The 13,869-nt window shown below is 35.7% G+C and overlaps 1 protein-coding gene across 2 annotated transcripts in view; it reads left to right on the top strand.

The window, feature by feature from the left end:
• The window catches only part of Map4k5 (mitogen-activated protein kinase kinase kinase kinase 5), a 96,891-nt gene that overhangs the window by 15,330 nt on the left and 67,692 nt on the right, over nt 1–13,869 (top strand). For both annotated transcript variants that reach the window (XM_087208085.1, XM_087208084.1), the window contains exon 3: nt 1,721–1,778. In XM_087208085.1, the coding sequence (XP_087064211.1) occupies nt 1,721–1,778 (58 nt within the window). The remainder of the gene's footprint in view (nt 1–1,720; nt 1,779–13,869) is intronic.

Genomic DNA, 13,869 nt, shown 5'->3' with positions numbered 1-13,869 from the left:
CAAAAACAATATAAAAGAAGATCATTTATAGTAGAGTACTGTTTTATAGCATTTTCTAGTTATAGAGGATTTAAATTTGTTATTTTATTTATTTATTTATTTATTTATTTGGTACCGGGGTTTGAACTTGGGTTCATGTATAATAGTTCATATTCTGTTACATGAAAAATCATCATAGTAACTGCTAGTTTCATATGAAAGTTGATGAGAATATTACTTTATATACTTTCAACAAATTCACCACTGAAATCTGTTAAATATTCTAACATGTTATTTTTATATCACTGACAAAATACCATTGATTTTGGCTCATGATTTCAGAGGTTCTGGTCTGTGGTCAGTTGGCCCAATTGAAGCTGGGTCTGTAGTACTCTGGAACATCAGGGCATGGTGGAGCATCTTGGCTTGGAGAGGGAAGAAGGGAGCAGGGATAAAATATACCCTTCAAGACATGTTGCCTGTGATCCACATCCTCTAACTAGGCCCTATTTCCTGAAGTTTCCATCACCTCCCAGTAACCCAGTAATTTATCATGGATTCTCAATTAATTAAAGCCTTCATGATTCTTTGACTCCTCCCCAAAGGCCTGACCGCTGAACACTGCTGCATTGGGGACCACACCTTCAACATGTAGGCTTCTGAGGCTATTTCATATCCAAACCATGCCACACAATTAAAACTTGACTCAAGTGTGCCCTGTTACATTTTAGAACGGAAATGAGAATTCTCATCTTATGAAAATGAGCAATTAAATCTTGTCCTCATAATACAGTTCTTGGGTTCTAAATCTGACTCTTGCCCCTGCCAGCTGGATGACCTTGGGCAAGTCATTTAATTTTACCGAGGTGAATCTTTTTGTGTTTAAATAAATTGAATTGAATAATGTATATGAAGTATCTTGCAAACTATAATGTGCAAACATAATTGCTATCATTATTATGAAATTAACAGGTTTTATAATCCACTGAATGAAATCCCCAGGCTGAGGCAGGAGGATTGCCTTGAGTTCAAGACCAGCCTGAACTACATACTGAGGCCCTATCTCAAAAAAAAAGAAGAAAAAGTTAACCATTCTTTTCTGAGTAGTTAGATGAAAGTGATTTGGTTTTATATTTCCTTGAATACTGTATAATTATGTTTATAATATAAATGAAAAGTGAGGTTTTTGTTTTGGATTCTATATAGAAACTTTATGTTTTAATTGAAAAATAGAAATTGTACCTATTTATAAGGGCCATATGATGTTTTGATACATATTTACAATGTAATGTTCAAATCAAAGTAAGCATGTGTATCTCTTCAAATTTTATTTCTTGGTGATAAAATGCTTCAAAATCCTTCTAGCTTTTTTGAAATACACAATACATAATTATCTATAGTCACTCTACTATAGGGTATAATACCAGAAACTTACTTCTAACAGTAGTTTTTCTAATTGCTGAAAATATTAACCCAAGTGTAAAGGAAAGGCTTGTAGGCAATATTCCAAAATTTTGAGTAGTAACTATTTTTGACTGGTTAGAACTAAGTTAATTTTAAAAAGTATTTTGTGTCTTTTCTATATTTTTATTTATTTAAAATGAATGTAGTAATTTTATTGGAAAGAAAGATTTTGGTTTTCAGTTTTATTAGAAGTGTGGTTGATAAGTAACATAACGCCAAGTAATGTTTATGTAATTAACAAACTGTTTAAAATTTTTGTTTTCATTTTTATTTTTAGGCCAGAAATGTACATACAGGAGAGTTAGCTGCAGTAAAAATTATCAAGTTGGAGCCTGGTATGTATTAAAACCCTTAAGTTAATTTTGGAATAATTTTATTGTGCATTTCATAAATATAGCACTTAAAAGCATATTCCATATTACCTTCCTTGTTTTCCTTCTTCCCAAAAGAAATCTTCTTTATGTGTTCTGGTGAGTTGATAAAATATCTGTACTACGGCTATATTAAATTCCATTGAAGGTAATTAAAGGCGAATTTGATGTGATAGTTTTGCTAAATGAAATTTGAAATGTACATACGAAAAATTGGAAGATGTATTAGCTGACAACTTTAAAGTAATTTACAATTATAATGAGTATTTTAATTTCAGTTTTAGCTATTATGAAAAGTTGATTATGAAAGTATTCAGTGCTTTTTGGGGGATATTCACGTAATATTCAGAATACTGATATTTTGTCAGCTGTTCCCTGACTAGTTGATTTAGTTTTGGTAATTCTGATCTTAGCTTAATGCTTATATTATTAACACTTATGTGTATCAGAAGACTGTTTTAAAACATATTAATTCATTTTGAAAGCAAAACTATATAAAACCTAATCAGTTTTCTGAGGTATTCTAAAAGATTCTAATGAATCTTTTAGTAATTTTTGACCAGACAGGTGAATATTAGTCTGTTGTTTGTAGGTTTATAAACTGATACATATAATGTGTTACCATAATTATGCCAGTTTCTTAATTTGAGCAGTTAAAATAGTTTTTTTTATTTCAAATACAATCTTTGGGTTACTTGTGAATAGTTCATTAGAGGGATGATATTACTGAGGTAGCATATGCTGAAATACTTTAAAGTTAGGCTTTCGAATGGAACATAGTATTTGAAATTATTGTAATACTATTTTAGAGTTCTCATTCAGTATACTTGATAAGTGTAGAATGAAGTTCAGAATGTCACTAAAACAAAGAGAAGGGAATATAAGAGAACTGTACAAACATTAGCCTCTCCTAGAGGAGTTCCTTGAACAAATACTCAATTTATGTTCAAGGGATGGATATAGTCCAGAGGAAACAAAAATATGTATCCTTTTTCTGTCTCCATTGAGTACACTGGGTTTGTTTCAAGACTTTATATTTGACTTGAGCACATAGATTATTTTATTTATAATTCATATACTGAATTATTGAGTACATTTTAAAATCCTACAAGTTTGACTTCTTTTTTTTTTTTTTTGTATATCCTTTTATTGGTACATTTTAGGTGTACAACATAATGACATTCATCATTGGAGATATGCGCCTTTACATACTCTCTTGGTTCTTATTTTCCCCCTTCCCCTGCCCTCCCTTCAACCCTTCCATTTCTCCCTATTTTCAAAGAATTTGTTTCCATTTTTTCGTTTTCTCATATTAATTCCATTCTCTTCTTTCCTTTCCCCTACCCCTCCCACTTCCCCCTCCCCTTTGCCCCTTTTCTTCCTATTTTACACTATCTATTATACCTTTTGGTCCTTATTTACACTTTCAGTTTCTCACACTAGAGAAACTATTCATTATTTACACATGTGTGTCCTGTTTATTTCACTTAAGAGTATCGCCTCAATGTGCATCCATTTAACAATAAATGTCTAATTATTTTTGATGGCTGAGTAGTACTCGATTTTTTTTATTTATTTATTTATTTATTTTTCTGGTACCGCGATTTTATTAAAAAACCACATTTTCTTGATCCAGTCTCCAGTTGATGTGCGTTTGGGCTGTTTCCAAGTTTTAGCTATTACAAACTGTGCTGCTCTGAACATGGGTGCATATATATCACTGTGGTATGATTCTTTTAATTCTTTGGGGAAGATACCCAGCAGAGGAATAGCTGGGTCAAATGGGACTTCCAGTCCTAGTTCTTTGAGGTATCTCCATACTGATTTCCACAGTGGTTGCACCAATCTACACTCCTACCAGCAGTGGAGCAGTGTTCCTCTTTCCCCACAGCACCATCAGCATTTGTTGTTGCTTGATTTCATGATAGCAGCCATTCTTTTTGGAGTGAGATGGAATCTCAGCGTTGTTTTCATTTGCACCTCTCAAATGACCAGTGATGTTGAACATTTTTTCATATGTTTATTTGCCATGTCTACTTCTTTGTGTGAGAAATGTCTGTTCATTTCAGATGCCCATTTTTGGATTGGGTCTTTAAATTTGGGAGGTCTGATTTTTTTAAGTTCTTTACAGATTCGAGATAGTAGACCTTTGTCTGAGGAAAAGCAGGTGAAGATTTTTTCCCACATTATGGGTTGTCTCTTCACACTGCTGGTGGTTTCTCTTGCTGTGCAGAAGCTTTTTAGTAAAAAGTGATCCCACTTATTGATGGTTTGTGCTAGTTCACAGGCAACTGAGGTTTGGTTCATAAAATCTTTTCCTACCCCAGTGTCTTGAAGAGTTCTACCTAACCTCTGTTCCAGCTGGTTCAGCGTTTCTATTTCAATATTTAAATCTTTAATCCATTTCAATTTTAGTTTTGTGCATGCCTAGATATATAGGTCTAGTTTTAATTTTTGGAAGTTGAAACCCAATTTCTCCAGCACCATTTATTAAAGAGGCTATCTTTCCTCCGGTGAGGGTTTTTGGCTCCTTTGTCAAAGATGAGGTGGCTGAGTGTGTCTGGAGTTGTTTCTGCATCTTCTAATCTGTTCCACTGGTCTTCAGGTCTGTTTCTTTGCCAGTACCATGTGCTGTTTTTATCACAGTAGCTTTGTAGTCTAGTTTCAAGTTGGGGGTTGTGATACCCCCTTGCCATGTCTCTGTTACCTAGAATTGCTTTTGCTATTCTGGGTCTCTTCTTGTTCCAAATGAATTTTTGTATTGTTTTCTCAAGGTCTATGAAGTATGCTGCTGGGATTTCAATTGGGATTGCATTGAATCTATATAGCAGTTTTGGAAGTATGGCAATTTTCACTATATTGATCGTTCCTACCCAGGAGCAGGGGACATCTTTCCATTTTGTGATATCATCTTCAATCTCTCTTTTCAGAGTGCTATAGTTTTCAGAGAAGAGTCCTTTGATTTCTTTTGTTAGGTTGATTCCTAGGTATTTCAGTTTTTTGTTTGCTATTTTGAAAGGAATTGTTTGCCCTATTTCTCAGTGAGTCTGTTGTTCATGTAGAGGAAAGCTGTTGATTTTTGTGTGTTGACCTTGTATACTTTACTGAATTTGGTTAGTACATCTAGAAGACTTGTGGTGGAGTTGGGGTCTTCTATGTAGAGTATCATGTCATCTGCAAATACTGACAATTTGACTTCTTCATTTCTTATTTTTATTCCTTTTATTTCTTTCTCTTGTCTAATTTCTGTGGCTAATGTTTCCAAAACTGTATTGAACAGGAGTAGTGATAGTGGACATCCTTGTTCCTGATTTTAGTGTGAAGGATTTCAGTTTTTGACCATTTAGTATGATATTGGCTGTTGGTTTTTCATAGATGGCTTTTAGTAGATTGAGGTAGAGACCATCTGTTCCGATTTTTTGTAGGGTTTTTATCATAAATGCATGTTGGATTTTTTCAGATGCTTTTTCTGCATCTGTTGAGATAATCGTATGGTTTTTGTCCTTGGCTGTATTGATATAGTGTATTACATTGATTGATTTGTGTATGTTGAACCACCCCTGCATCCCTGGGATGAATCCCACTTGGTCAGGGTGTATGATCTTCTTGATGATCTTCTGCCTTCTATTTGCCAGTATCTTGGTAGGGATTTTTTGCATCTATGTTCATTAGTGAGGTTGGCCTACAGTTCTCTTTTTCAGTTGGGTCTTTCTCTACTTTGGGGATCAAGGTGATGTTTGCTTCCAGGAATGAACTTGGGAGTATTGCTTCCCTTTCAATTTTGTTGAAGAGTTTAAGCAGTAGTGGTAGTAGTTCCTCTCTAAATGTCTTGTAGAATTCAGTGGTGAAGCCATCAGGACCTGGGCTTTTCTTAGTTGGTAAGTTTTTAATTATGTTTTCAATTTCATTGGTTGATATTGGGTTGTTGAGAATTTTTTAGGTCTTCATTCAACTTTGGTAATTCATGTGTCTAGGATTCTGTCCATTCTGTGTTTTCCATCTTACTGGAGTATAGGTTCTGGAAGTAGGTATTGATGATTCTCTGGATTTCTGCTGGGTCTGTTGTAATTTCACCCTTTTCATTCCAAATTGCATAGATTTGGGCCTTTTCTTTCCTTTTTCTGATAAGGTTGGCTAAGGGTTTGTCAATTTTGTTTATTCTTTCAAAGAACCAACTCTTGGCTTCATTGATTTTTTGTATTGTTTTCTTAGTCTCCATTGCATTGATTTCTCCTCTGATCTTTATAATTTCCTCCCTTGTATGAGCTTTGAGTTTGTCCTGCTCTTCTCATTTTAGAAGCTTGAGGTTCAGCATCAGGTTAATTGGGCATGTTCTGTTTTCCTAATGAGTATTCACTGCTATGAATTTCCCTCATAAGACCGCTTTCATCGTGTCCCATAGATTCCAATATGCTGTATTGTCATTGTCATTTAATTGAAGGAACTGTCTGATTTCTTCTTTAATTTCCTGTGTGACCCATTGGTTATTCAGAAGCGTGTTGTTCAATTTCCATATGTTCATGAAGTTTTTGCAGTTTCTTTTGCTGTTGATCTCCAATTTCATCACACTGTGGTCTGATAATATACAGGGGATAACTTCAATTCCTTTGCACTTACCTAAATATGTTCTATGAGTGAGTATATGGTCTGTTTTGGAGAATGACCCATGTGCAGCTGAAAAGAATGTGTATTCTGATTTTGTGGGGTGAAACACTCTGTAAACATCTGTTAGGTTCATATCTTCAGTAGTTTGATTGAGTTCTAGTATTTCATTGCTTGTTTTTTGTCTAGTTGATCTATCTATTTGTGACAATGGGGTATTGAGGTCCCCCACTACTGTTGTATTAGTGCTTATATGGTTTTTCATGTCCATTAGTATTTGTTTTATATAGTTGGGCACACTGGTGTTTGGTGCATAGGTATTTATGATTGTCATCTCTTCCTCTTGGATTGTTCCCTTTACAAGGATATAATGTCCTTCTTTGTCTCTCTTAATCAGTGTGTGTTAGAAATCCACTTGATCTGCAAAGAGGATAGCTAGTCCTTCTTTTTTTCAGGTTCCCGTCACATGAAGTACTGTTTTCCACCCTTTAACTTTCAGTCTGAGTTTCTTTTTGAATTAAGTGTGTTTCTTGTATGCAACATATTGTTGGATCTTGCTTCTTGACCCATTCTACCAGTCTGTTTCTTTTGATTGGTGAGTTGAGACCATTAACATTGATGATTATAACTGATATGTATTGAGTTATCATTGTCATGACTTTTTCTTTTTGTTTGATCCTCCCCCTTTGCTTTTAGTTTCTTCTCGTGCCCAGCAGATTCATTCTGCTGGGCTTCCTGGGGTTGTGATCCTCGTTGTCTTTTTCTAGGATTTTGTCTAAAATTTTTTGAAATGTTGGTTTGGTATTCATGAAGTTCCTAAGGTGCTCTTTGTCATTAAAGTATCTTATTTCACCATCAATTTTGAAAGATAGTTTTGCAGGGTACATCAGTTTGGTTTGGAGGTTGTTTTCCTTTAGGGCTTGAAACATATCCCTCCAAGCTCTTATTGCCTTGAGGGTTTGCACTGAGAAGTCTGCTGTGATTCTGATGGGCTTTCCTTTGTATGTGATTTGTTTCTTTTCTCTCACTGCTTATAGAATTTTGTTCTTCTGTTGGGTTTGTGGAATCTTAATAATTTTATGCCTATGTGTAGATTTTTTTTTGATCAAGGCTAGTTGGAGTCCTATATGCCTTGCTTATCTGTATGTCAAATTCTTTTCCCCTCCTTGGGAAGTTTTCTGACATCACTTCTGTAAACAGTTCTTTTATGTCATCTGCACTCTCTCCTGTTTCTTCATTGACTCCAGTCAGTCTTATGTTATTTTTCTTTGCTTCGTCTAGCAGCTGCTGGATTGATTTCTCGTGATCCCTTAAAATTTTATTTGTTTTTATTTACTTATTTATTTTTTTTGGTACCAGGTATCGAACTTGGGTCCTTGTGCTTGCGAGGCAGGCAGCGGAACCACTGAGCTAAATCCCCTGCAAAATTTTAAAGAATTTTTCCTTTTCCTGGTCACTAATTGCAATCTTATCTTCTAATACCTAAAATTCTGTCTTCCCACTGGCTCATTCTGCTGCATAGACTTTCAGTGGAGTTTTTAATCTCCTGGAAATCTGTGTGCATCAGTTTTATGGATTCAGTTTTTTCCTATGTTGGCATCCCATCATGTTCCTCAGCTCTGTTTTTTTTGTCTGTACCTTCTCTAGATTTATTAATCATGTCTTGCACTATGGGCACAATCTTTGCTATTACATGAGAAATGATTTCTGATTTCATTTTTTCCAGATCCTCTTAAGTTGCTAGTTCAGGCAGACCAGGTAGTTGAGTATCAAAGTGTTCCATCTTGTTTCCCTTTGGGGTTGCTGTAGGTGATCTGGAAGTCTGGTTCTGTGGCTTGTTTACCTGTCTTCTCATTTTGACGCATGGGGGAGGGGCGGGTAGGGTGGGTGGGTGTTCATGTTGCCTGTGCAGCTCACCTCCTCTGGGCTCGGAGCCATGGCACGCCTACCCTGTAGCTTCCTCTACACTGGGACCCACAGTACACCTACCTGGAAGCCTCCTGCTGCCTGGGAGCCATGGCATGCCAATCTGGAGGTCTCCTCTGGGCTGGGAGCTGTGGCACGCCTACCTGGAAATTTCCCCTATGCTGGGAGCCGCAGCATGCCTACCCAGAAGCCTCCTGCTGCCTGGAAGCCATGGCGCATCGATTTGGAGGTCTCCTCTGGGCTCAGAGCCATGGCATGCCTACCTGGAAGCTTCCTCTATGCTGGGAGCCACAGCACACCTACCTGGAAGCCTCCTGCTTTCTGGGAGCTGTGGCACGCCAATCTGGAGGCCTCCTCTGGGCTTGGAGCTATGGCACGCCTCCTGTCTAGATTTATTAATCATGTCTTGCACTATGAGCACAGTTTCTGCTGTTATCTGAGAAATTATTTCTGATTTCATTTTTTTAGATCCTCTTTTTTTGCTAGTTCAGGGAGTCCTGGTGTTTGAGTATCAGAGTGTTGCATCTTGTTTCCCTTTGGGGTTGCTGTCACTGATCTGGGAGTCTGGTTTTGAGACTTGTTTACATGTCTTCTCATTTCAATAAGGGGCGGGGTTGTGCTGCTCTTGCCCTCGTGGCTTACTTCCTCTGTGCTGGTGAGGGTGGTACGGCGACCCAGAAGCCTCCTCTTGTGCGCTGGGAATGGCTCAACTCCTGTCTGTCTCTGGCAGTCTTACAGAATTCATATTGTTTCTGATAGTTTTCAGATCTTTTAAATTGTTTTTATAACTGTACAATCATATTCTACATAATGATAATTTTGGTCCCAGATTTTCAAATTTTAGGATAGTGCTTCCAACATTTAAATAATGTTGTTAATTGACTCATGAAGTTTGCAATTGTATCTTCATTTATTAATTAACAAGTACTTATTGAATGCCTAATTATCCAGGCTCTATTCTACAAGGTAGGAATGCAGAAAAGAACAACAAAGGCAAAGACCTTGTTCTCATAGTACTTGAATTCCAGCAGGGGAGATTGAATAAAGAGATAAATGTGTAATGTATTGGTAGATCATGCTGGTCAGTGGTTTCGGTCTCTCATTGCTGCTTATAGCCTTCATCCTTAAACATTCCTTTCTTTAGTACCCTTTGATGCTTTTTACCTTGAGTATGACTTCATCAAGCTCTGATACTGCCAGCCCTGCTTTCTTTTATTTATATAATGTACACCAGTGGATAGACCTGGAATACCTGGGCCTATCATTTTGTACTTCTTTTTCTATTTTAGGATATCTTCTTTTATTGTGTTTACATGTAGCATTCTACACACAGATAATTGACATCAAGTTTTTATATTACATATCTGTATAAGCTTCTGCTACATGACACATGTTCAGAGGTTTTTGGAAATGTTTTATAACTAAAAACATTGTACATTCATAGGAATTTGATCTAATAAGCGTCCTTACTTATAGACCAACTGAAATATATCTTTTACAGTCATGGTGTCTTGCTACACTGTTCTTTTGTATGTTTTGTACTTTAATTCTTTTAGGTCATTGGTTTTGTAGACATTTCATTTATAAAAAAATTATACCTGACTTTTGTTTCATAATCCATTCTGAATCTTTCCTTTTTAAATAGGTGAACTATATATATTATATGAACTATATCATATGCTTTTAATAGGTCACTATATTATTAGAGAGATCTTTGATTTTGTATTTTTTATGCTCTACCACTGAACTACATTGCCAGTTCCCTTTTTGATGCTTTAAAAAAATTATGTCTGAGCCTTTCTTTTACTTTTGCTACTGTTAATTTGAATGATATACAATTTATAGGGTTTTTTTTTCTGTTTTTTCTTTTGTGTGTATGTGTGTGGTATTGGGGATTGAAGTCAGGGATGCTCTACCACCGAGTTACAATCCCAGCCCCATTTTTTATTACTATATTTTTGAGACAGGGCCTCCCTGGGTCACTAAGTTGCCTGGGGTGGGCTTAAACCCAGGATCCTCCTGCTTCAGCCTCCCAGAATGCTGGGAATACCGTGTCAGCATGTACCACTATGCCCAGCTCTTTGTGGGGGGGAAGGTTACTAAGAATTGAACCCTAGGGCCTTTGCACTGAGCGGTATTGTCAGCCCTTTTAAAATTTTGGTAAACAGTCTTACTAAGTTACCCGGACTGGGCAGAAACTTTAAATCCTCCTGCCTCAGACTCCCAAAATGCTAGTATTATAGTCATGTGTCACCATATGCTCAGCTTCATCTATAGTTTTATCAAAGGATAGCTTGTAAGACTTTAAATTACACACTTTAATTTGTGAGATTTTGATATCTATCAGTTTAAGAAATGAAACTGTCATCTGATGACTTCCTAGGTCAAAGTTATATTTGCACATTTATATTCTTCCTGCCTATTCATCCCCCGATTTTAAGTCATTAGTTTATTTTGGGATTTCAGCAAAAGAACTTTCTGATTGTACTGGAGTATCTTTAAGAACTATTATCTATAATCTAGTTATACATGTAATGACTGATTTTTTAGACTTGACTTTCTATTTAAATAGAATAATGCCCAAGATTTTTTTTTAATGCCATGTCCTTGCCATTCTGACTTATTTAGTATTTTGTATAAACTATCAATGATATATCATAAGACTGTTCTGTATTAGGAATAATACGTTGATTCCTAATTAAATTGTTCTTAATTAAATTAAATTGTCGTAATTAAACTAATTGTTCTTCCTAAACCTGCTTTTTTCCTCAGTCTTCCCCATTTTAATGAGAATTTAACCAGGCCAAAAAATCTGAACATTAATCTTGACTTTTCTTTTTTATTTGCATTTCAGAGTCAATTTGTCAGCAAATTCCTTCAACTCTACCTCTAAAGCACATCTTCAGTCCATCTTCTGTTTATTGCCATCACTTTATTCCTGATCTCCCTGTCTTTCTCCACGCTTCCCATTTGCCATGGTACATGCTGACATGGTATTCACAGCATTCTGGGAGGCCGAAGCAGGAGGATCCTGGGTTTAAGCCCACCCCAGGCAACTTAGTGACCCAGGGAGACCCTGTCTCAAAAATATAGTAATAAAAAATGGGGCTGGGATTGTAGTGAACAATGAAAACATAAATGAGATCATAGCTTCCTCCTGCTTAAAATTTACTTGAGGCTTTCGACTCAACTTAGAGTCCTATGTAGACTCCAGCCTTGCTCATAAAACCCTGTGTGATCTACTCTGCCCACTTCTATGAGCTCTTTGTGTTTCTTTCTCCCTTTCCAACTCTGCCTCCTTTTTAAAATTCAGATAGTCCAGGATTAAACTAGTGCCCCAAGGTACTGTTTGCATTTTCACTCAGAAAGGCTTTGGTTGTTCAGACCCAAATTAAATGTTATGTCTGTAAAGAGGTTTAATTTAGGGTAGTCACTCAAGCCCTTGTTACTTTAGTTCTTCACATAGGGAGTTACTGCTTGGTACTTTTCTTAAATATATTTGTCTTTCACTCCTAGAAGGTAAGATCTATGAGAATAGTGATCTTCTCTCTTCACTGCTATATTTGAGCATCAACGGCAAAATAGGCACAAACTGGACATGCAATAAATACTCTTTCTACAAAAGAACATTATAAATGTGTCTGTTGTGTTTGAATAAGAATGGAGTTTAAATAGGTATAGAATGGTTGTGTCACATATTCTTCTCTTATCTCAAAAAATTTGCACACATTTTATACCTTGAATAGTGCAGGAGAGAACTGTAAGGCCCACCTGGTATGTTTCCTCTTGTAGGCGACTTGCTTCTTCTGCTTGATTACTTGTTAGAACAGAAGCTTTGTCTTTTCAGATTAGTCACGTCAGCAGAATACAGTATATCTTAATATACAAATTAATTTTCTACAGATTTTTCCCTAAAACACAGTGAGCTTTTTTGTAAACCTGCAATAAAGAGTCTTTCTCTAGTTCAAGAAAGTTTCTTTTAAGCCAGGTGTGTTGGTGCACATCTTTAATCCCAGCACTCAGGAGACCAAGGCAGGAGGATTGAGAGTTTGAGGCCAATCTGGACTACATAGCAAGATCTTGTCTCAAAAAAACAGGATTTCTTTTATCATTCTTGGATTTAAAAAATTTCCTTACTGCAGGAATGCCAGTTATTCCTGTTAGCTCTCCCATATCTATACTTCTTATCTGTTTTTTCTCCAGTCAAGTTTCTCTTTAGGTATCTTCTCTCTGTATTGTGATTTTTAAGTCTACCATCACATCAGTGGCTCTTCTCCAGTTTTGCTTCTACTCTTTGTTGTTTTTGAGGCTTTTATTGGTTCTATGCAAGTATTTTTCTTCATCTTCCCACCCCCTAACTCTACCAACATTCTTTTTATTTCATTTCCTCCCTTTAGTTTACTTACACTCTTCCTTTTTCCTTTCATCTCCCTTAAAGTTTGAAGCACTGTTGTCTAACATTTACTTTCAAAGTAAACTCTTTGTCTTCTGCATTCTGTATTTCCTTTCTATAGAATTTTGAGGGGATCAATTTTTTTTTTCTATAGAATTTTATTTTTCTATAGAAATTTTGAGGGGATCAGTGTTTCTTTTAGCGTTGTCAGTAAACCCAAAGTAGATATTTTAACAGACTTAAAATAATGTTTAGATAAAAAATACTGTATAATAGCATGTTAATTAATTTCCCCAACATTTCAGTTCAGATACTTCAAAAAACTCTGGAAATAGCTGTATTTCAAAATTGAATTCTTAACTCCATTTAGCAACTTTAAAAAAAATTGCACTAAAGCCAGAACAATACAAAAGCACTTCCTTGTATTGATTTAACAGATGCGCTGGTTTAGAATTTATTTAGACATGAAAAGATAATTATTTGCCAGTATGACTTAGAAAAAGCCTTATGTCTGGGGAAGCATTTTACTTATTTTTAAATAAGTAAAATCTCAGCTGTAGATTTAATTGTACTTTTCCCCAATGGTTAAAAATAGAGTTTACAGTCATTTTTTAGAATCCTAAATTTTATTAATGATTTACTGACACTCCTGGCAATTTAATTTTATATGATGGGCAAAATTTTACTGCAACAGATTGCTTTTGAAACTCTTTATACTAGTCATAAAAGTACCAAATTAAGCCTCAGAATTAAGAATAAAAGATTAGCACAGCACATTAGTGTTTTAATTAGCTACAAAATAATTGTAAAAGAAAATGAAGTCAGCATTTTTTTTCTGTGTTCTTGTTACCCTTTGTGTATATAGGCAAATGATTATTTTCAAGAATGATTTAACCATTTCCATCTCATTTTTTATAGTATCAATTTACTAAAGATAGTCACCTTATTACAAATGGTGGTGTGAAATCGAATTTGACTTGTAGTAATCAGCATTGAAAATACTACCACTGATACTGTGGATTAGCTGCATTTTTAATCTCTTTGATCAGGCCTCAGGAATGCCCTAGGAAAGCAGGCAGATACTATCATGGTGCATGCCACCTTTTTTTATTCCTGCCTTTTGACTGAATTTCA

Source organism: Heterocephalus glaber, unplaced genomic scaffold (assembly GCF_053883595.1).
Source record: "Heterocephalus glaber isolate CG9 unplaced genomic scaffold, H.glaber_assembly_v1.0 deba00000901, whole genome shotgun sequence".
Taxonomy (NCBI): Eukaryota; Metazoa; Chordata; class Mammalia; order Rodentia; family Bathyergidae; genus Heterocephalus; species Heterocephalus glaber.
This window is presented reverse-complemented; position numbering and strand designations above follow the sequence as displayed.